This window comes from Scomber scombrus, chromosome 5 (assembly GCF_963691925.1).
Source record: "Scomber scombrus chromosome 5, fScoSco1.1, whole genome shotgun sequence".
Lineage (NCBI taxonomy): Eukaryota > Metazoa > Chordata > Actinopteri > Scombriformes > Scombridae > Scomber > Scomber scombrus.
The window spans coordinates 2,610,608-2,633,107 of record NC_084974.1 but is presented as its reverse complement, the minus strand read 5'-3'; the positions used below and the strand labels follow the sequence as shown (position 1 = coordinate 2,633,107).

Sequence of the window (22,500 nt, the reverse complement as noted above, 5' to 3'; positions counted from 1 at the left end):
TTTTAATGGAGGACAGAGTTCACTCCTATATACTTTTGATACTTCTACTTTTGACTTTGATTGTGATTGTTCCTTATCAAGTTTGGTTTGTGTCGTTTGCTGTGACGATGTTCTATGTCACTGTTTATTTATTATTATTGTGTTATTTGTTTTTTTGTGATGTCACTGCAAACCAAATTTCCACCTTGAGGGACAATAAAGCTGTGAACTGAACTGAGATTGTCTCGTGAATAAAATAAATAAATAAATGCATAAATAAATAAAATAAATAGATTAATAAAGAAAATGGACAGATTGTTGGTTTTGCTCTCTGGTCTTAGCCATGGGATTTGTTGACAACTGGAAACATAGAACAAGTTCCAGCATTATCCCTGGAAAAACTCTAACACATTGTAATTGCTTGAAAATGATTGACCTAACTAGATTATTATTTGCTGTTCTGTATTGCCTGTCCATTTCAAAGTGTTTGACTTCATAGTAAGTGGTAGGTTCTACACACTCTGTGTCCTGAAGGCCTTACAGAGGAAATACATCTTAAACATCTTATATCTAGTGACATGTTTTCTGTTGCTTTCTGTTATAAATGTGATGGGGCATTTTAGAATGATAAGCTTCACCACCACTACTGACCAGCAAAAGAAAAAGCGGTGTTATCTACTACTGTATATAACAAATTCTATTTACAGAGAAAGGTGTCACATACCAAAAATCATCTTTAAAATTTTGATCAGCTAGTTCCTGATTAAGTCAAAAATTCTGCCAATTTTACAATATTTTTGAATCAAGGCAAATGGTTTATACTCCTGAAAGGTATCGAAAAACACATAAATACATGATAGTCAATGGATATCTTACAAGTGTGCAAAAGTAAGCACTAAGCATGAGTCAAACTAAAGAAATGAAAGCATAAATCAAAGCACTGATTATAGCTTACCACCAAACATGAAGGCAAAATAATGAAACCACACTGAACTGCCATAGACAGAAAAAAAAAAGATTAGACTTTAGATTGATAGAAAAGTTAAAGGGGATAGATAATGACTTAGCAATGAGAGCTTAGTATGTATAAAATGGAGAAATAAAAACCACAGCAAAAAAATGTGCAGCGTAAATAAAATAGCAACACCCAGCTGAGAAATGATATAAATTATAAAACCAGATAAAAAACAGTCTATGTTTTGACTGAGTATGATTAATGATAGTGTAAAACTATAACAGCTGACAGCTCTCACTGAATGCTGAATTAGAGCATATTTACATGTTTAAAGGCTTTAAATTTAGACCTATCAGACTTACTGTATGTTCAGAACCCTCCACTCTAACGTTAAATGTTATGACTGCAAGACTAAATGCAAACCACAGAGTACCAGCACATCATACTAAATATACCAAACCAGGACAACCACTGCAGCCTAGAAGCATCAACACATTTTACAAACCAAATGAACTGTGCAGGTCATCCTAATGGTTTAGAAAAATGGCCCCATGTTGTTTATGTCGACCACAGGATCAGGTCTCTATTTTCATCCTCAAGCTCACTTATCAAATATCACGGGGGAAATAAATCCCTCTGCGTCTGTTTGAAATCATTATAGCATTTCCATTCAAACAGGACATGAAAATTACATTTAAATGAAAAATATTAAAATATCTCTGTATTTGTGGAGCCACCTGTACTGTATGTAAATGCACTTAGCAAAAGGCCGATGCTCTTAAAACTACATAATTGCAATGCGTGGCGAAGATCCAGGTGAAAAAAAAAAAGAAAAAAGAAAGAGTGAGTGAGTGAGTGAGTGAGAGGATGGAGGTACATGAGAGTTCACAGCTAAGCTCTAAGTACTCAGTGCTGGCAAGGTTACACTGCATTTGATATGAGTTGAATGTAATTCTAACTTATTCACAGCCTTGTGTTTATAGCCTTGTGACGCATGATGTCTTTTATCTGCTTTCCAAACAGCCTGCGGAGCAACTTCGCATGTGTGTTGTGCTTCATTACCCTATGCAAAAAAAAAAGTAGTGGCCTGAGACAAAAGAAGTGCAAGAGCATCAGCTGAATGTGTGTGTGTGTGTGTGTGTGTGTGTGTGTGTGTGAGAGAGAGAGAGAGAGAGAGAGAGAGAGAGAGAGAGAGAGAGAGAGAGAGAAGAGAGAGAGAGAGGAGAGAGAGAGAGAGAGAGAGAGAGAGAGAGAGAGAGAGAGAGAGAGAGAGAGCGCTTTTGACCCTACACACAAGTCTACTGCTGACAAAATACTGTATTTTTACACTGTGTAAGAAATGGAAAAATAAGTATGATTGAAGGTTAACTTGCAGAGGAAGTATACAGTTTATTGTTAGCAGTTAAAAGCTTTTGTCCAACGCAGCTGGACTGAAGGATCTTTTCTTTTAGTGTGTTGTCGTATATTTGATATATATTTTTACTACTTTATCTTTATACAACATCCATAAGGATAAACAGTAACCCTTTTCATTTAAACTGCCTATTTAGCATTTGTGTGTGCAGCAAACAATGAATACATGGTTTATTACACATGGTTTTTAACAGCTATACTTCCTCTTATGAAGCATATGCAAGTCTATATAAACACATAATGAATGACTGACAATGTAAAACAGATGAAATCATATAAATAAATACAAAGGATGAGGTATTTTGTTTATTTTATTAATTATTATTATTATAATTATTTAGGACAACTGAGCAAACTCCATCTTGTATTATATTCTTCTTACTTATGAAGGCCATGAGATTTGCCTGAAAACGTGTCTTGAGTGACAGTTTTTCAAGAATAAAGCTAATGTGTCATAAGTAGTATGAATCACTTTAATCATATGTATGAACAGTTTTACAGTGAATTAGTTGTACATATGTACAGTATAAACTGTTACATGTTTATAATACACTATAAGGTTTAGATCATGTGTTTCATAGTACATATACTACATAATTATAACTGTGTTATCAGTCATTCATTAACTGTTTACACACTTTTTAGGGATGCTTTATGGGAGAAATTGTTGGCAATGCATCTAAAATGTCTATGTCCACATACAACTATTTTACTGTTTTATAAGTTATTAAATAAGTTTTTATACTACTGTAAATATAGGTCATTAAAATGAATGTTAATGAGTGATGACTGACTAAAGGAATGCTGCTTATAGAACAATTGTTATGATTTGTTGTAGTAGTAATTGATTCTGTGGCGGGATTATTCTATATCATAGCTGTGTAACACATGTGCTCTATAACTGGAGATCCTGTGGTCTGAAGTCTGGTGTGGCTGTGTTTGTATGTGTGTGTTTGTGTGTGTGTGTGTGTGTGTGTGTTACCTACCCGCTGCGCTTGGTGATGGTGCCCAGGGTCATGGGCTGTTTGATCTGAGCCAGAGGGAGCACCACAGTGAGGCTGGGCAGAGGGGACAGCCGTGGGTTCCCCATGTTGTTATTGGTGAAGTTGTTGTATGAATCCTGGCTGCTCAGCTTGACTGGAAAAACACAGAGACGCTACATTATTAAAAGTGTTTTTTTATGTGTTTTTGTTTTTTAATAGTACTGGATGGAAATCTTCTTTTTCATGGATTGGAACAAAACAGACGAATACAGTATGTCAAGAGCTTTCCCAGGTAATGGTCACAAAATACTGAGAATCACATTATGAATGCTGGTACAGCCTTTTATACATAATTCATTTTTCAGTGCTCAGCGGTTCCTTTTTCAGTTCAGCTGTCTTGACAGATGCTAATTCTCAGCATTGCTCACTTGGAATCGCATTTAAAAAAAATTAATCTATTTTTCACTTCAAATTGCCGACCACGCAGACCACCAGAAGATGTTGTTTAAGGAACTCAAACACCTTTCAATCCAAGAAAAAGAAAAGCCATGTTTCAGTATTGTGTTAGTTTGTTGTTTTTTTTCTCCCAACCGCACTCGCATACATACAAACACACACACAATATGCACAAACACACACATTGCTCTGGGTTCAAGGCCTCCTGTGGAATGATTGGAAATAACCAGCTCAAGATGCTACGTTACAAAGGCTCTAGCTCTGCTTCTAGTTCCTGGCAGTCTGTTAATCAAGGCCAATCAACAGGCCCTACACACTGGCGCACGCACGCACACACACACACACACACACACACACACACACACACACACACACACACACACACACACACACACACACACACACACACACACACACACACACACACACACACACACACACACACACACACACACACACACACACACACACACACAGATGATCCAAAGAAACACATCTCATCTCACATATCCCATGCAGCTCCAGCCAAACATCATCAGGTGATGTCAAAGGGCTTTTTAAAGGCCTAATGACCTTAACCAGCTACATGAGGGAGAGACGCTGCTAGTTCGCTCTCTGTTGGACTTAACAGAGACAGTTAGCTTCCACCTCACCGGACAACACATGTCAACACTTTCCTGTTTGCACATCAGTCAGAGTTAATCTCTGACGGGAAAAAGCAGGCCACGGAATTCTCAGTAGGCAAATCAATTGACATACTGGGATTTTTACAATGAAATTGTTGTGGCTTAACAACTTTCAATCAATGAGCAGTTCTGCATCAATGTGATATATGATATTTGATATAAATATACCTTGATTGCCAGATGCTGGATTTGCTGGATGTTTTTTAATAGTCTGAAGAGATTTTTAAGAAAGTCTACTTTATTATGATGGACTGTATATTAAAATTGAAGTATGAAATTGTATATACCATGACTCCCCCCCATACCCCCCACTCCTATTTAGTATTGAAGAGTTTGGGCTGCAACATCAGATTCCATGATTTGAATCAGAATAGTGAAAACCCACTTCTTTCCAGGGAATGAGCTCAAGCCTTCAAGATGACTAATTCACTCCACAGTCAATTCTAACATTTGAAAAGTCAAAGTAATGTGTGGAAAATGTTGGCTCATGTGTGCCTCCAACAATTAATTGTGAGATTTATTAATCATTTTAACACCACCATGTCTTCTTCTTAGCACGTAAGAGGACTGCAGATAGTTCAAATATTCACATTCTGTCATTTTTAAGTCCAGTTTCTACATAACTGAGGATTGATTTCTTTTAGACAACAATATGTCATGCTCTGATTTCAATTTGTCACCACCTGCACGACACGATTTCTCACAAGTGTTCACATTCACACCAGAATCTGATTGTCTTGTCTGTTGAAGCCACGCTTTATGATCTGCAATGCTGCACCATTACATTCATTTTTTAAAGCTGGTTAAACACAAAGTGAGCTAATGCGTATATAGGCATGTTTTCAATGCTGTGACCATCTCAAACTTAATTCAGTTCCTCTCACTGTACTGAGTCTTTAAACCTAAACTCTGTGTATGGATACATCCCAGTAGAGGTAAAGTCTTTTGTAACTTGTTTAAGGTGACTCTTCAATACAATGAGAGCACACACAATTACATGTAAACAGTTACATAGAAACATTGGACTATAGGAGATTATAAATGCGGATTATAAAACAAATATGTTTGTAATCCTGTGACAATGCCTGCAACAACAACAACAATTCAATGGGCAGCCCAAGAAAAATTCCAAGTTCAAGTGCTTTCAAAAGAAATAAAGAGCAAACCTGTGGGTGCACCACAATACACTCTCTGAATGTTTTCCATGTTCCATTTGTTGCCTTAATAGATGAGTGACAGCCGCGTAACATAAAGGAATGAAAAGGAGGGAGGGAGGACACGGAGACAAAGAAAACAAGGCAGACATCAAAGGTTACAATAAAGGTAGAGGAGGAGAGTGCCTTGTCATTATTTGGAAGGAGCGATTGAGGGGAAGCTGAATGCGAGCGGAAAGGGACTGCTGAGTGTTTTGGTCCAGTCTTTTAGATCATTAACGTGTAGCTCTGAGTTTCATTAGTCCTGCCAAAGCTCTGCTTTGTGGTCGTCCAATGGGCTGTCTTTTAGACCTCCGCTGGCCAACAATGCCGCATGACCTTCGGAGGGGGGGGGGGGGGCGCATTACACAAACCTGTCCTTCATTTGCCTCTGTTCCTCTCCTGGTCAGACTAACAGAGGTCTATACCCAACCAGCTCCTGAAAGCCCTTCACATTTCAAAAGTGCTACACCCCCAGAGTCTGGGCAGCCACCTTTTGTGTTGAGGGACGGAGAGGGGTGGGGCAGGGTGGGGGGGGGCAGATCATGAAAAAAAAATCTGTACAGGAAGCAGCCTGAAAAGCCATAATGGTGCTTCATGTAAGAGGGGAGTGGAGGGTGAAGATCGGAGGGGGGGGGGGGTTGATGAATTTAGCATCCTCACCCAAAACGGACATTTCACTTTTGCTCCATCGCATTATTCATAGTCACCCCCCCACCCCACCCCACCCCACCCTAAAAAATGACTGTAGAACAGGTGTGGCCCGGCTGTGGGGCAGACAGCTGATGATCACTGTTGACCAAAGCATCATACCCTCCTGTCACTCAAAGCCAAGAGGTCCCAAACTGTCACTCCCCCCAGACAGTGAAGACAAGTTAGCGTGGAGTGTGTTAGAGATCACGCACCAGCAGAAGATGATACGTGAAAAAACAGCTTGGATGGCTGAGAGCCAGACAGCAAGAGAGCGTGTGTGAGTGTGTGAGTGTGTGAGTGTGTGTGTGTGTGTGTGTGTGTGTGTAGAGTGAAAACAAGTTAAGAGTAAAGGAGGACTGTGATCAAGAGGAAATGTAGGTCCATAGTTGTAATGCAAAGTAAATTATCTTGAAAATATAGTCACAATCTTGAATGACTTTTTAATGAAGAGTTAAAAGTTGCGGTAAAAAAATGCACCGTTGTATAGGACGCACCCTCATTTTAAATGAAAAAAAATTGTATCAAAGTTTTGTCCAGCATATACCAGTTTTTACTGTATTTATTTGCATTTTCAAAGTTTAAAGGATAAAACTAAGTCTAAGTAAGTAAGTTTTTCCCTAACTAGAATCATCTTGGTGCAACACAAGATTTCATAATTCAGAAAAAACTCAGCTATGTTTTCATCTTGTCAATCTCTTTGTTTTATGTCAGTTAAACAAATCCTCAGTTCATAGATTAAAAATCCACCCTGAACAGTGATGTAATGATAAATAAGTCACAATAACTAAAAAACACAGCAAAACAAACCACAGTAGAAAAATGTATTATTTCATCGGACAAGGTTCAAGCTGATAGAAATGTTTTCCAAAGTACATCTGAGGCCTCATACCAGAGCTCAATATGATATGATGAAGTAGAAAAAGAAGCTGAATGTAGCATTATTCATTTTACTGTGAGTACAGTATATTTTATTTTCCTACAGTCTACATACCTCAATTTAATATAATTGAAAGAATTAGTGCATTAAAAGTTTTATGACTGTTATGAGTTCAATTGATATTATTTTGATGTATAATGTTTGAATCATTCTCCTGTGTTTATGTCCTTTTTTGTGTATATGATGGATCAGAGTGGCCTACTGTTACAACAAGCATTGCTGCAGTTTCCACCTTTCACCTTTATTGCTCTTATGATTATTATTATTGTTTTATTTATGTCTTTAATTGTTTTTAAGTGGCCTAAATGTTCTTATGGTTTAGGGAGTGTTATCTAAATGTTATTATATTGATGTCTGACCCTCAATATAATGACAATAAAGCTACTACTACTATTATGATTCCATTTCTAACATTTGATAACACTGACATACAGAATAGCTACAGTATATCCAGATACATGTATGTTTAGTGAAGCACAGTGCAGCCGTTTGAATGACAGCTGTTTATGTGCTGTTAAAAAGACGTTGCCGATACAATTCTGATTAATTGTATGTCTTTGCTGGTGTTTTCATAGACGGGGTGGTGGAGCAGACATATGCAAACTCCTAATTAAGGGCGTGTCTAACATCACTGTATGTAGGGTAACATTGGGAGTGGAAATCAGGCCTGTGCATGTGTGCACAATTTCACAAAGGCTGACATTTGTAAAAGAAAAAAAAAAAACAGGAGGCATGTGTGTGTGTGTGTGTGTGTGTATATATATATATATATAATTTTTGTATTGTGCATACTTAAATAAGTCAGAATTGATAATAAGATTAAGACATTAGTAATGACCTATTAAATTTAGTTTGATTAATGATGTGATCACGTATTTCTCCCAATATTACTATTAGTGCTTCTGCTACTTAAACACTGCTTGAAACTACTTCTCTTAGTATTACTGATGTTGGAGCTTGTTTCAAAATGATCTCCCAAAAGACCTCTAGAAATGTAACTTCTCAGACTTGTTGCACATGTTCTACTACAGCTGAGACATTATTTATTAACAGTCAAACTTTATGAAAACACATTTTTCTCATAGACCAGCGACTCGGCTGGAAACCTCATTTAAATTATGTAAAGACTAAAATATCAAAGACCATAGCAATACTTCACAACACAAAACTAAAGATTTCCTCAATCCAAATTCACTACACATATTGTACCACTCAATAATAGTTCCATACATCACCGACTGTGTGGAAGTTTGGGGAAATGCATATAAAACAACTACAAATCCAATTTTGCTATTTCATAAAAGAGCAATAAGAATTGTAAACAGAGCTGATTATTACGAATCAACCAACATTTTATTTATAAATTCACATGCTCTCAAATCTGGTGGACTTCTAAATTGCACAGTTAATGTATGAGGTGAAAAATAAGTTGCTTCCAGACAGTGTAAGTGTGTGTGTGTGTGTGTGTATTGTTGTGTGTGCATTATGTATATAGCCAATTGTTGTTGATGTTTTGGTTTATTATATGCTTTAACCTACACCTTTTTGGTCAAACTGCTTTATTTATTTATTTATAGTTTTGTTTTTCTTTTGGCTTGTTAGTAGATGTAGTGGAGATGAGGGACACCGAGCGGGTAAATATGAAATGATGATTATTTGCTTTGTTAGTCTTCTTGTACATGAGTGTTTTGAGTTCATGTGACCGAAATAAAACTAAACTAAACTAATAACTTGAGAAACAAAGTCTGCAGAAAAGGAAGCCAGAGAAGAAAAAGGCTGACCGACACTAATATGAAGAGAGAGAGAGAGAGAGAGAGAGAGAGAGAGAGAGAGAGAGACGGCAGACAGATGAGAAGCGTCTGGCAGACAGATAGCTCTAGACGGAGGCCATGATTTGATTAATGACCGGGGCGTGATGTGCCCAAGCACTGATACATGACATCCACATGGAAAGAAGATCCATCAATGCAAATCCAGCTCCAGTCGCCGTCGTCCGTCCAGAGAAATACTCTGACCCTGCCAAAAAAGTCACTGTCACCTGACCCCCGTCTCCCTTTCTCCCTTAATCCAACCATCAACCTATCAACCATCCATCCAGCTCTCCTCCATCCATCTGTCCGTCCATTCCCTCCCCTTGTCTCAACAGCATTTGCATTCTCTTCTCGTGTTAAAGCTTCTCTCTCTATCCTTCGCGCTTTTCCTCTCTCTTCAGTCGCCCCATGTCACGCTATCTCATGTTTCTCTCTCCCCTCTTTTAATACCTCATTTGCATCCAATGCAAGCAGCCCGGCTTCCAATGAGGAGCCGACGTGCGAAAAAAGGACAAGCTCTGAAGACTGTCCACACAAAACGCTGTGTCTTATTTGAATTGTTCTGCCAGAGAGGATATTTCAGGCAAAGAGAGAGAGAAAAAAAGAAAGAGAGAGAGAGAGTGAGTGTGAGAGAGAGAGAGAGAGAGAGGAAAAGGATGCACGGCGGACTGGAGGGGAACTGGATTTGGGGGAGTGTTAGGAGGCAGCAGGTTTGGCAGGTGACATGTTGAGTGATGCTCTGGGAATTAGAAGAGACGTTGGACCTGAGGATGATATTGCAGCTGTGAGACGGAGGGGTAGTGAAAGAGAAGGAGGACTGTGGAAGACGAGGGGGGAAAAAAAGCTGCGATGTCCCGTTAGGGGAATACTTTTATCGTTTTGTCTAGGCTTTGTGCTTTTGAAGATATTTTTGAATTGAAGTTGATATTTTGTGCCAATACTACTTTTTCCTGACAAAAAAGATTTAAAAAAAAAAAAAAAAAAAAAACCTCTGTCTGAGTGTGGATTCCAGTAGTTGTAGAATGTAATAAACACTTTGTGCCAGCTCGTCAAAGTATTCCACAGAAGTGATCAGGATGGAACAGTACATCACACACTACACCTTCTTCATGTTATTGGAATCCTGGTACAGATCAACAGCTGGCTGAGGCAGCTTTCATTACAGGTTCAAAACAAACAAGAGGATGCATGTTCAAAATGTACTTCAACTGAACTGACAACTGTAGAGACGCTCACATTAAAGTCATTTTCTTAGGAGACGACTCTACAAGCCATGTATTACAATATTGTGGTGCAGGGTAGGGGTCTTCAATGGTCCACTTGATTATGAAAAACCAAAAAAAACCAAGGTCCGAGTCCAAATTCTATTCAGTCTAGTGGGGTTGGGTCTGTTTTTACTGCTGCAGGTCTCAGGCCTGTATGTGCTTTGAGCGAGAACCAAAAGAACAACAAGAGCGAAAAGAACAAGGAGGTAAAATCAACATCAGCTGTTTACTTCTGTTTTATGCAAATAGTGGACTAAGATGAGAAAAAAGGAACTGAGGTAAAACTTATTTTAGGAAAATCATTCATCTACAAGATTTATGCTGTTAAATTAATGTTGGAATTTCACACATTTGTTATTAATTCATTATTTTATTTTATTTATTGGTTTAAGATTTCATTTGGGGAATTTTTTGCATTTATTTGATAATGGATTGCATAGAGGCTGACAGCAAACGCGGAGAGAGAGAGAGAGAGAGAGAGAGAGAGAGAGAGAGAGAGAGAGAGAGAGAGAGAGAGAGAGAGAGAGGAAAATGACCTGTAGCAAATGTCCCTTGCTGGAATCGAACCAGGGACGCTGTCATTATGTGACGTGAGCGGTAACCACTCGACTACCAAGGCGCTAATTTCATTTATTTTAATAAGAAAAAAAAAAGATACATCGGTTAGAACACTGTCTTTTGTCTGTATCACCAAGTTAACTCCAGAAGGTTTTATTGCTGGTACAGGTGCTAGAATGGGATGTTTTAGTTATTATATTAGTTATCTGTGTTTGAAGCATAAATGAATTATTTTCATTTCTATGACTTCACACCAATCCTTAAGTCTTAAAACAGGTGTTTGTGTTCTCTCTGTTTTGGATCAGGTCTGTTATGTTCAGGTCTGGCTGTGCTCAGGTCACCTTCAGGTCAGGTCTTTTATGAATAAATATGAATTTATGAAAATCAGGTGTGAATAGGTTTTTTACAGGTCCGTTATGGGTCGGCTCCAACATGTGAAGACCTCTAGTGGAATCTAGAAATGTTTGTCAGTCATATATCTTCAAAGCAGAATCACTGTTCTGAAAACAACATTCATTTTCAGTCCTGTCTGCTAACTGAAATGAAAATAATAGTTGTGAAAAAGAAAGGAAACTCACACAGGAAGTGGCTGACACATTGTTTAAACTTAGGAACGGGTATCAAACCTCACTTCCTACTGACTGAAATATGTCCACTGCAACACATTCTGACAGGCAGACACTTAGGCTGATTCATGGGCTTTTTAACTGAAGCCTCTTATTTAATGCACTTCTTGATGTAAATGCGGTGGCAACTTTACACCTCTGGCTCATTTTAGGTTGTTGAAGAGATTCCGCTCATGTCAGACACTCTATGAAAATGTTTTTTGTTTTTTTGGTGCCAGGTAAAGACATAAAAAAACACAAACCTGGAGATGAATACTGCTTACTAGAGGTGGGCAATATGGCAATATATCCTATGAGATGATGCCATGCTATTCACACTGTGGCAGCTATCCCTTTAACATCTGGACTACCAGGTATCCACTTTGTTCAATTAACTGATTATTGTATCTATTAACAACACATATCATACTGATAATGTGATGAAATACATGCATATACTATTATAGAGGTATGGTTTAAATGACATGATATTAAGTCCCAAATTGAACATGTCATTTTTGACACCATTTCAGTGTGGTCAAACATCATTAAATATCAGGCTCAGTGACAAATAAGGGTTGGCAAGAAAAGCAATTCAGAAAGTATTTTTGTTGGTTTTATGTCATTTGAAATGACATTTGCACCATTTTCTACCAAAAGTAAGACTGAATGCTCCTGAAAATGTCAAATGAATGATAAATATTTTTTATATATTTTTTTTTCCATCTACAGTGTATTTAAGTGTACTTTTACAAATAATTACTTCATTTTAAAACATCAAATGAAAAGAAAACATGTTTGGAGTATTTTTACATTTAAAGTTGAATGCATTTTGTCAATATTGAGCAGGACATAACTTTTATATAATAATAATAACTTTTGACAAATGATGTAAAATGTGTTAAAAACATAGTGTTGCGTAGCTAAAAGTGGATTATATTTATAAACATTTTAGTTCATATTTATTCTCTTGTAAATATAATCAGATTTTTATGAAAAAATACTGGTAAGACTAATTTACACTGGGTTTCATATTTTATATAAATATGTAGTTTTGATGCCAAAACTCATAACTCAGCACTGCTATCAAACTAGTTAGTTTAATAACTGACTAATATCGGCAACCTGTATCAGTCATTTATACTTTCCACCATTCATTCCATTATAGTCCAAGTTTCCCAGACATGTTAAAGGAGGGAGGGATTAAAACAGGGGAAAGGAAGCAGAATGAAGAGTGAGGAAGGAGGGAAGGAGGGGAGAGCAAGTGGGGCAGGGGGGGCGCTGAAGTGTTTCTGTGCAGGAGGAGAAAGCTGCTCTACCATCCCAATTCCCCAAAGTATCATTATTAAAACACTCACTTCCACAGGAGGGGGAAAGAGACGGAGAATGAAAAAAAAATATAGAAGGGAGGAGAAGAGAGGGGGAGAGAGAGAGAGAGAGAGAGAGAGAGAGAGAGAGAGAGAGAGAGAGAGAGAGAGACAGAGAGAGAGAGAGAGAGAGAGAGATGGACGGCAGGGAGGGCTAAAAGGGGTCGGACATAAAGGGGGAGGGCAAAAAAAAAAAAAAAAAAAGGAGCAGGGATCCCCCACTGGACAGAGTAAAAACAAATTAAAAGAGCCCTTATAAAACACAGATGCTGCAAAGAAAATAAACTTCACAAGATTTACTGTTTTGCAAAGGAATCGGAAGACCGGTGGAAAAGCCATCAGTCTCCCCCCACATCACCCCCACTACTCTTTTTTTTTTCTTCCTTTTTCTCTCAGGTAACGGTGCGGCGCAGGGATCTATCTCGTCGTTTTTCCCCCCTCCTCTTCTTCTTTTTCTCTTCTCTTTGTACGGTGATCTTGCTCGTCTGCTATTTTCAGTGGAGAGAGTTAAGAGTGGAGGTCAGGCCGGCCTGTGTGAAAATGGCTTCCTGCCCGGTCCCCCGCTCCCAAACCGCAGGCTAACAGGGAGGTTTTATTAACAGCCCTATTTGGGAACATTTTTCGAACGTTTTTGTATTTTTATTGACGTTTCTCATGTCAGGGAGCTAAAAAAAAAAATAGAAAAGAAAACAACACTCGACAACTACGCTCAAAAATAAATTCCCAGGATATAATTTTATCATAAACTTCAGAGATAAAAAAAAAAGGAGAGAAAGTGAGATTTTGGAAAGTGAGAGTGTGTAACATGCTCGGAGCAGGCTGTGTTGTAAAGAATAGGAGAAAAAAAAAAGCATTTGGAAGGAGAGAGGGGAAGAAAAAAAAACAAAAAAAACGACAGAAATACAGGAGCAGAACACGTCTACATGCAAAAACACACGACACGCAGCCAAACATAATCACGAGAAAACAATCAGGTGAGAGGAACGCGTGCAAACATGAAAACACACACACACACACACACACACACACACACACACACACACACACACACACACACACACAAACAGCACCCTGAAATCAGATCTACAAGTTTACAGCATGTCAGTATTTACAAGGCTTCATCAGACAGGAATGAGTCGCCAGCAAGAAGGACTGGAAGGGGGGTGGGGGTCAGACAACTCCACTGGATCAGATGACACCCACACTCTAACCATATGTGTTTGTACCAGTGTGTGTGTGTGTGTGTGTGTGTGTGTGTGTGTGTGTGTGTGTGTGTGTGTGTGTGTGTGTGTGTGTGTGTGTGTAGAGCCATCATATGATTTGGGTCAAGGAGCTAGTACCTCACAGTAAAGAGACGGGTTATGGCCAATGATTGGATGTTTGGGAAAGCAAGAGAGGGAGGCGGAGGGTGGAATGAGAGTGTGTGTACGTGTGCACAAGTACACAGATGCACATACACACACCACACACACACTTACAAACCAATTTAGTCGCAGCAGGAGTGGGAGAAAGAGAGAAAGAGAGAGAGAGAGCTGGAAAAAAGGCAGGATGCATCAGATGTTTTCTATGTTGTTCTCTACTGTTTTTCCCTCAGCTGAACATGACTGAGAAGGAACTTTAAACTTCAGCATCAGAAGATAACATTGTCACAAACTGAAGGATTCATAAAAATAATGATGATGATGCCTATAAGAAAAAACATTAAATTTACCACACTCCAAAAAAAAAGAATTATTGTTAATAAACAATGTTTTAAAAGGGATTTTTTTATTTACCCTATTTTCATCGTATAGGAACACGTGTAGCTCCATTTTTTTGTGTTGATACATGCTTAGTGGGAGAAGTGGTGGAAGGTTGATGCTTTTTAAAATGTTGTTTTATGAAAGTAGGTGCTGATACAAATGTAGATATGAATATGAGTTAATATGACTGAAGTACTGTATTTGTTTTACCTGCATGTAAGATGAATATATTCAGTTATTTAGTGCAACATAATTACTATTAGTATTAGAAAATATAATGTGATCTGTTCTAATGCTGACAAAGTGATTTTCAAGCTCAATTCTGTGTAAACGCTGTAAAAAGTAAAGAATTCGGGATACTAAAATTTTCCTTCAGATGTGAGACTAATTTTTTTCTTTTTTAATGAAAAAAATGAATTCTGGTATCAAACAGGTGTCAGAGACTGCCTCTTAAAATATGATTCTAATTTAAAAAAAGAAGTCAAACATGAATTCTGAGCCATACACATTTCAGTCACTCCATGACAAAATGTTTGCAATCACAACTCCCTCCTTCACTTCATCTCAAAGTCATTTCATTTAGCTAAAATCTGTGTTTAAGAGTCCAACACTAAAGAGAGAAAATAAATGTTAATTATAAGTATTATCTTTTCCCCACAACGCAGACAATCCTGCCATCGATTTGTTTTCCCTTTTCTCGATCAGAAATGAGACCTTTGTCGGTTTATTCGATTACAAACAGATCAGCAGTGCGCTTCAAGCTAAATGAGAAGAAGCCTGTTGACCTCCCCGATCAGATTGGGAGATTGGCTGCATCCGTCGTCTGTCTGGATTTAAATGCCTCTCCTTTTAGAAGCCTGCGGTCCCGAGCAGAGGAAACAATAGGACAGACGGACGAGATAATGAAACGTCTGCGCCGCTGTCACAGCCGTCCTGCACCGTCTTCATGAGCCTCTGGATGAAAATATTCAATATTTCCTTTGTGATTATAATATTTAAACAGTGAGTGATAGTGACTGTAAAGCAGTTAAAGCAAGAGTCACAGTTCCCTCTGCTCTTTTCTTTAATGATGCAGTTCATTTTGTTCATTATTTTTTTTATCACAGCAACCTCATCTTCTCTTCTCTGTCCCACTCCCTCACACACACACACAATCCTGCATGCACATCTGATTTAATTCCTCTATTTAAAAACTGGCTCTGATCTAACGCTGATTGATTGACACTGCAGTTCTGTTCAGCTGCGACAGAAGCTCATTTCAATAGCTGGTAACAACCGCAGGGCCGCTTTGATCCAGATTGAGCCGGCGGAGTTTTGACAGCATCCCAGTCTAAATAAATGGCGTGTCAAAAACACTTAGACATGAGACGAGTAAACACAGGATTTAAGAGTAAAGAAGAACGAGCTCTCTTCTCTTCTCTCCTTTGCCATTTCCAATCTCCTGGATACATGAAAATCAATATTAGTGATGTTTCGTCATGCTCGGAAATGAGTTAGATGACTGCAACAATTAAGAGAATATGATTTTTATTATTATTATTAATTTAACATTAATGTCAGACATTTCAATTTCAAATGAAGGTGCAAGATTGTTGTCAGAACTGTATCGTCTTGCAGTGATAAACACATCTGAGTGAAAGTATTATAGTTTATATTCGTCTGTCACTTTCTTTACTAGAATGACTTGCTTTAGAGTTGGTCTATAACACGTGCTGTTATAAATTAAGCTCCACAATATGCCAAGACGACCTGTTGAAGCCATGACGCTGGTGTGAGACTAAAACTTTAAGACTTTAAGCTTCAGGAACACAAATATAGAAGTGAGACGAGCACCAAAAAAAACCCAAAACAACAAAAAACAGCATAAGGAAGATCCGCACACACCGCAGCAGCATAAAAGCGGGAAGTACAACCTATTGATTCTGTGACAATGAAAGGCTTTGGCTTTTCACAGCGTGCACTTTTCACATGGTCGGCAATAAACTGGAAGCCACAAGTGCCGTCTGTGTGTAATGGCAAGCCAGCTTTATTTCTTTATCTCTACCTTACAATTTTGCAAATCAAATAATGATGAGTGCAACGGCGAGCACCCGGTGATAAGAGGGTTTAGCGGTTGTGGAGATTGAGTTATTAGGGTTTATATAAAAAGGACAGAGGTCTTCTGGCGGAGCCCGAACGCCGGCCAAGATACATATTCCTCACACCGTGTATTTTTGGTTGCTTTAAAAGCCCTAAAAGTACAGGGGAAGGCTAATTTTCAGGGTAAACAGCTTGTTCGATTGCAGTGTGGTTTTGCGCTGTGAGCTCTCCAGTTTATTGACTCAAGCCGAGCTGGGCTCTGGCTCCTCTGCCGACCACAGGGTGAAGCCTGCCGACGGAGCCTGCATCAAATACAAGCCTCTAACACTAGCTTACCTTTGATGGCACACAACTGTTAAATCAAATGTACTGAGTAATGTACAAAGCGTAATCCTCTTGACTATATGGCAGGTTGAAGGGAGGGAAAAAAATGCTTTTAAAAGAACATCTGCTCCTTTTAGAGAGCTATTTGCCATTTCCTATTTCCTGCTGACCAGTAATTTGTGGGTTAAATTATTAAGACGTGTACAGTAGGATTTGAATGTGATGCTGGATTCTGTGTGTCCAGTTGAAAGAGAGGAATTATCAGAGCAAAGGCTGCTCAGAGGAAAACATTTTCCCTCCATTTTAACAGCATTTTTAAATACACTAAATAAAACTTAATCTGCCTCTTCATCTTCTGAACACCAGGAGAAAAAGAATGAAGGAATAAAACAAAAAAAGAATACAGCTGAGATGTCTTAACATTCAAGTCTAAAAAGAAAAGTGTTCAGACTGCCTCCTTTAAAGAGAGAGAGAGAAAAAAAAAAACAATCTCCAAAGAAGGGCTGCAAGTTGTTTTAGCTGGAGGAAGTGACCATTCATAAAAAAAAGCCTTAGAAATTACCCAGCTCTTTCTCTGTTGTTAGATTTGTATCAAGGCAAAACCCTTGCAGCACAACTCAAGCTTTACAAGTCCTTTCCTCTCTGTCTCTCTGTGTAGAGTTATAGGACTGCTCTGCTCCTCCCTCTCTGAGCTGCTTGGAATCCTGACCACACAGCGCCACACGGAGGACGACTCGGGTACTAATACGCAGGCCCTGCCACCACGGCTTTAATGTAGACTTTTTAATATGTGCACTAAAGCGCCTCTGTGACCTCCTCTGCTTTAAATGTTTGTCTTTCCTCAGTATAGCTGACAATCATTTCATGCAGTGACAGAGGAATGAGATAAATGACTGCTTAGATTATTTATTTTAAGAATGTTTGTTAGGTGCAAATTTAGCATCCCTGTTTTTTCTCTAAATTAATTGACTTCCCTTGATTATTTGTTGCTTCACACTGAGGCACAACAGCACAATACAAGCTGTCTAAGGATAAAGAAAAGGAAGTAATGGTGCTGTCACTGATAACATGTCTGAACTACATGACAAGTGTGAGTGTGTGTGTGTGTGTAGGTGCATGTAAGAAGTGGGACAAGGTCAAAGAGAGGGGAGCACTGATAATGTTGGTCCCCATGTCAGAGCAGAGCTTCTGTCCAAGACTATACTGAGCCCAAATATACACAATACAAAACATGACACACTACTTGTTTTGTTTTTCTTGGGAAAAGCAGGAAATGTTTTGTACTTTCAGTCTAAAATGTCATCACGTCAATTGTATTTGTATAGCCCAATATCACAAATCAGCCTCAGGATGCTTTATTATCTGTACAGCAATACAACTTCCTCTATCCTTAGACCTTTGATTCATGAAGGAAAAACTGAGTCTGACAAAAAACCCTTTAAGCTGAAAAATGGAAGTGTGAGCAGAAGAAAATGTTGCAATATAACCTGATCTCCACTTTTTACAGATGTGCAGATATGTGGATGTGAATGATGAAAAAAAACATTGAACATATGGTCACAAGATACAAGTAGAAGCTTAAAAACACTGGCTGAAAACTGTAATGTGACATTAGCGTTGGGACAATATGATGTATGCAGTGAGGCTAGATATGATGGTAAAGAAGTCTTTTTTTTACGGCGACGCTGGAAAATAGAAAGAAACACCGGAGGTTCATTTAGTAGCTGTTCTGGAGCTTTTGATCATCTTCACAGTTTTTCAGCCAACGTAGAGAAGAAGTCCCGAGGAGCGGAAAAATAATCTACAATTCCATGACGACTGCACAGACTCATCTGCTTAGAAAAATCATGTGATGTGATCAAGAGCTCCAGAACAGCAGCTACAAGAGCCATGTGGTGTCATTTTTTAAGATTGAGAATGAGCTTTTCTCAACTGATAGAAAATACACTTTATAATTATAAAAAGTTTTATTATGAGATCAAATCTAACCATTCCTATGTGGCCTTTCAGTCTAAGTCAATGTCGAACATGTTTCAGCTTCCTAGGTGAGGCAAGTGGCTCCAGAGCAGGGACACCATAGCAAAAACAATGGGATGGAGCAACAAGGAAAGTGAAAAAAAAAAAAAAAAGTTCAAATGAAAAAGCAAAAGTTAAAATTAAAAACATGGTGAGCATGTGGGCATGCGGTGGCTCTCCAAACACTGGTTAGCTCGGTCAAGTCTCGGGCTGGACACTCTTCCAAGGCAGACAGCTCATCATGACGACTGAAATCTGGACAAGTCATCTATCTCCCGCTTTCACGCTGTTTACAGCTTCTTCTTTTTTTAAAGCTGACATGCTAAAGTCGCTCTGCTAAATCCATCCACTATCTGTGAAAGCATCGGACCCAAGCTTTCGACATCTTCGGGCCGCGCTTTGTAACTGTTTAACTTACAGTAACCATACTGTCAAAAAACAGGGTCACACTGAGGCCGTGTACATACGTGTCACACACCAGCAGTTATGAGGTAATGTTTCCTTGGCACGACCTCTGCGGAGCGTTGGTGTTTTTCACCACAGGACGATGACTGACGAAGCGGGAGGGGGGCAGCGCTGGGGGAGGAGGGAGGCGAGATAAAACAAAAGTCCAAACCCAAATAAGCAAGCCGTCAGCCTCTAATAGCAGAAAGGAAGTGTCCCTTTATCAACAAGTGAATTAACAGTTTCCCGTCACACCTTGTTTTTTGCCTCCCCCTCTCCCTCTGAACCGGTGCCAGGGCCCATATGGCCCCGTGATCGGACCACCAGGGCTTCTGCTCGGTGAGGAAACAAATCTGTTGCACTGACTAATAGCTGTGTGTTGATGTTTTACTGTTGGGAAGTGTATGACCAACATTTGTGTGTATATATATACACACCAAAAGGCGCCCATGCATGCAAAAAAATGTAAAAAAAAATTGACGCTAAGTCATAACTGTCACAAGATTACCGCAGAAAAGGGTGAAAACGGACATTTTACAGTTATTTATGATGAAATGGATTCCTCCACAAAAAGAAGGGGGACCTCTGATCAGTAGATAAAAACATTGTCTCCATCTAGCAGCACTAGAGAGCAAAGTACAGCTCTTCACAAAAAAACATAAACCCAGATCAAATGAAAACTACAGGATGGTTTTTAGATTATTATGATCGAGTTGTTTTTGGAGAGCTTGGGATCTGTTTGCACTGTGCGCTGCTGTACTATACAGTGCTGCGGTTGGATCTGAAAAACATCGGAATAATAAAACTCTACAGTCTGTGCCATATGCCTGGTATAGCCTCAATAACCTCTGCCCTGTGCACAGAAACTGCACTCACTAATCTAGCCTTGTATGCGCTGGGCCGCAGACAAACCACGCTTTACAGCGTGGGACGGTCACATTATGGGTCATCACCTCAAATGACAATATATTGATCACACAGAGGAGAGGCTTTGGGAGAGAAAAAAGTACTGAGTACGTAAATAGCCCTTCCAGATTTTAACAGTGACAAGAAGACGGCCAATTGCAGCCTCTATTTTTAGGTGTGCCGGCAGCCTGGGCTGGCAGCTTTGAGAAGGATGTGTACTTTTCTACAGTTCCTTCCCAAAAATCAACGCTGTCCTCGCTGGCGACAATCACAGAGCAGCTGTTGTGGCTAGGTGGCCCGGCCCTGGCTTGCCTCACCCTCTGCTGCTCTCTGCCAGCCTAAGAAAACCGCCTTCGCTGCCCAAAATTCACACCCAGCTCACAAAAACAGGCGGAAAAGCAGACACAAAAGCAAAATGTGACTCAATGTGTTTGCATCCGGTGAAAACTGCACAAATTATGGAGTTTTTTATCAACGCTGGTGGTGGTGGTGGTGAAGGTGGAGGGGGGGCTCGATTTCTAAATTTACATGCGGCAGGATACTTTGGAGCCAATTTATCTTGGGAATAACAGACACAAGGAGAGCTACATGACCTCGTCCCCACAGAGGTCTCACTGCTGAACTGATAATGACCTACTGTGTAACACACTTTTTGCCACTTTTGCACAATTTAAATACATGCTCACTGTAAAAAAAATAGAATCATCTTGTTTTTTGGCACAAGAACTTATCTGACAGGTTTAATTCATCATTGACCCAGAGGAGCCCCCCCCCAAAAAAAAAACACTGTACAGTAAATAAAACTAAATACTGCTGCTATGACCACACCATTAAAAATAACTGCACTGAAGAAAAGAAAAGGAGCAATTCGAGGAAGTTCTATCTTATTAAATCTTCTTTCAAGAACAATTTCATTAGATTATTGAACTACTTTCAAGATAAATTCTTGATTTTTCTTAGCGAGATATTAAATCAGTTGGGTTTTTTTCCAGATTGAATTGGGGAGAAACAAGCCTGAAAATTGGATTGTATGCTTGTCACCCTGATACACCGAAACATCTATTGAGAGAAAAACAAAATAGATTTAACAATATAAAAAAAATAAATACAAAAATAAAACTCATTGCCCGGTGCCGCTACATTAAAGCTGGCCTTAAGGCACCGAGAGTAGAAAACGCTTGGAAAAAAAGTTGATTTAGTTATTTTAAGAGGACGAAGCTTGAATGTAATGGAAGTCAAGCCTTGTTAAGTATTTCTATGGTGATATAGTGTTTTGTGGAGGCCTGGTTATAATGCTAGAAAATCTTATCAAGTCAATTTTGCCTGAACTTCTGAAAGATTTTTTTGGTTTAGTTTCATTTACACTTAAATTGCTATCATTGATACAATATGTTGCTCGTTAGTAAAGGGGGATTATTTTGTAGGGCGGGTTAAAAAGGTGAATTCTCACTCTCAGCGACCACTCATACTGTCTCAAGTACAGTGTGAGCTATGACTAATGTAACATATTAAACGTAAGAAGTGTTAGACACCACAATATAAATGAGGCTGTAACACTGGAAGTACACAAAGCCGCTGCCTCGTCGTTCACACGTCGAGGTGCTTTGTGATTTTTTGTCAGAAAGTGAGCAAGTGTCCGTATGGTGTTGATTAACACCTTGATAAAAAGCAGTGTGAAAATCTGACTTCAATTTCCTGTGGACTATATTATACATTGTAAAATATTAGAGTTATGAAAACTTTCTCCTGCTGCCTCACAAGTGTTATCTTTGATTCTTGTTCCTTTTTTTGCTCTTTTTCACAAGAAGAATTATTCATGTGGACCATAGTTTGTCTTCTTCAAATGTACACACACACACACTCTCTCTCTTACACACACACACACACTCAGTAAGGTATCACTGTAAGGACTAATTGTTGACAGGTGGCCCTAATGCTCCCCTTTGAAACAAAAGTGTGATTTACGACCACGCTCCCGAGACCCCGGCTTTCAGCGCTGCTACTACAAACTTATCTTGCTCTCTCTCCCCCCTCCTCCCTCCTCCTTTATCCCCCCCCTTGTTCTATATCTCTCCTTCATTTTTCTCA

At 39.0% G+C, this 22,500-nt stretch overlaps 1 protein-coding gene across 1 annotated transcript in view; it reads right to left on the bottom strand.

Moving 5' to 3' along the window:
- The window catches only part of bcas3 (BCAS3 microtubule associated cell migration factor), a 363,376-nt gene that overhangs the window by 258,108 nt on the left and 82,768 nt on the right, over nucleotides 1–22,500 (bottom strand). Inside the window, exon 16 of the mRNA XM_062419168.1 lies at nucleotides 3,334–3,484. Within this exon, the coding sequence (XP_062275152.1) occupies nucleotides 3,334–3,484 (151 nt within the window). The remainder of the gene's footprint in view (nucleotides 1–3,333; nucleotides 3,485–22,500) is intronic.